This window comes from Gossypium hirsutum, chromosome A01, assembly GCF_007990345.1.
Source record: "Gossypium hirsutum isolate 1008001.06 chromosome A01, Gossypium_hirsutum_v2.1, whole genome shotgun sequence".
In the NCBI taxonomy this organism is placed as follows: Eukaryota; Viridiplantae; Streptophyta; class Magnoliopsida; order Malvales; family Malvaceae; genus Gossypium; species Gossypium hirsutum.
Window position 1 is genome coordinate 84,382,826 of NC_053424.1, and position 2,269 is coordinate 84,385,094.

The 2,269-nt window shown below is 28.0% G+C and overlaps 1 protein-coding gene across 1 annotated transcript; it reads left to right on the forward strand.

The window, feature by feature from the left end:
- Positions 1-1,585: 1,585 nt before the first annotated feature.
- LOC107922092 (uncharacterized) lies at positions 1,586-2,269 on the forward strand. The gene has a single exon (XM_016851931.2). It carries the CDS (start codon positions 1,733-1,735, stop codon positions 2,123-2,125), a length of 393 nt encoding a protein of 130 aa, XP_016707420.2. The 5' UTR covers positions 1,586-1,732; the 3' UTR covers positions 2,126-2,269.

Consider the following 2,269-nt stretch of genomic DNA (forward strand, 5'->3'; position numbering starts at 1 on the left):
TTTAGGCCCATTTGCTAGTTCCAGGTTCGACTCGGCCCAAAAAGTGGGTCTAAATTTTGTCCAAGTCCGGCTCAGATAAAAATGCTAAAACTCGGGTCCAACCTATATAAATTTTTTATATTATTTTTTAAAAAATATTAAAATAAATGTTTCCCAACAAATTGAAAATAAATTTTAAAAAAATATGTACACTTAAATAATACTAAAATATATGCAACTTAACAAGCAAATGTCTTTAAAATAGTAACAAAATTAATAATAAAATAAGAGTTATACAATATCTGAATAATAATAACAAAATAGTAGTAACATAATTGTGAAATGGTAACAAAATAGTAAAAAAATAGCAAGAAAATAGCAACAAAATAATAAAAAACAGTAAAAAAGAAAAAGAACTATAGTTTTTTTTTGCATATTCAGACTAGGTTCGAGTCGAAAAAGCCTTACCCATGGCCTGGCCCGTTTTCTAAATGAATATTTTTTTTACTCAAACTCATTTTTCGGGCTTATATTTTTACCAAAATCCTTCCATTTTTCAGGCGGGCCTTCAGGCCGGGCCATGGACAATTCTAAACATAGTATGACATGTGGTAAAATATGATAAAAATAAAAATAAATAAAAGCTATAGAAAAATTATAAAATTCTTCTTTTGATACGATAATTTTTATAATTTTTTTTACGAAATTTATATTTCTTTACATTTTGTATAATTTTTTATGGCTTTATAAAATTTTATATTTCTATATATTTTATAATTTTTTACGATTTTTATAATTTTTAATTTTTAATAAAATTTTAATATTTGAAAATTTTTATTAAAATTTAATAATATTTATAGCTTTTATTTATTTTAAATTTTTTATAATTTTTAATAAAAGTAGGGGCTTAATTATTATTATTATTTTTTTAAGTTTGATAGTCTTTTTGATGCATTTTAAAAATTCAAGTTCCCAATTGAGTGCAAAAAAAAAGTAGGGACTTAATTGCTTTTTTGAAAAGGTTTGAGAGTCTTTTTGATACATTTTAAAAGTTTTTGTACTTTCATATATTTGGAATTTAATTTTCATACTTTTACTTTCAAAATTTTAATCCTTTTACTTTTCGAATTTAAAAATTTAGATCCATTAATTAACATCCTTATAATTCTTTTTGTTAAATTTGTTAGTATGATATTTTAAAATTAAAAGAAATTACTCACTTGATATCCATATAACAAAAAAATAAAAATAAGATTATAATTTATCTAAATTTAATAGAAAATTTAAGGGGGTTAAAAGTTCTTAAAATCTCACATAACATTTTACTGAAAATAAAGTATTTAAATGAAATAGTAAATTATATTAAAATTAAAATATACCGATTAAATTTTAAATATAGAAATCAAGAGCCATCATCAAGATAAACTTTTATATAAATTTTGAAAATTTGTATGACAATATATAAACGTGTTAAATTTGAGTTGCAAAAAAAATAATGTTGAGAAAATAATCGGGCCTAATCCGAATAAATAGAAGCCCATTTTTTAAAATCTGCCATCTGTACGATGAAGCCACGTGCCCCTCGTTTCCTTTAAAATAATAAATTAAAAAAATAAAATAAATCCATTTTCTGCCCTCCTTCCTCGCTAAGAAAAGCACATATACAGAAACCAAACTCCCAATTCCCAAAGCTCAAAATCAAAAAACCTAAATCAGATCTAACATTTTTTTGTCAAAATTTACCGCAAAAGATATGGCTCTAGAATGGGTAGTGCTAGGCTACACCGCCGGCGCTGAAGCCATCATGTTGCTCCTCCTCACAGTTCCAGGCCTCGACGGACTCCGCAAGGGCTTGATCGCCGTCACACGTAACCTCCTCAAGCCCTTCATGTCGGTGGTTCCTTTCTGCCTCTTCCTCCTCATGGATATATACTGGAAATACGAGATGCGTCCAACCTGTGACGCCGATACCTGTACCCCTTCCGAATATCTCCGTCACCAGAAATCCATCATGAAGAGCCAGCGCAACGCGCTTCTCATCGCTGCCGCTCTTATTTTGTACTGGCTTCTTTACTCTGTTACTAACCTTGTTGTTAAGATCGAGCAGTTGAATCAGCGAGTTGAGAGGCTTAAGAATCGCGATTGAGATAAGTGCTGCGAATTTTAGATCTGTTGTATTTGGGCTACTTCTTTTTCTTTTCTTTTTAATAATCTTTTTGTTTGAATTTCATCTCTGATGTGTTTGGATGATTTGAGAGATTTATCTTGAAAGAATTATATGTTGTTATTA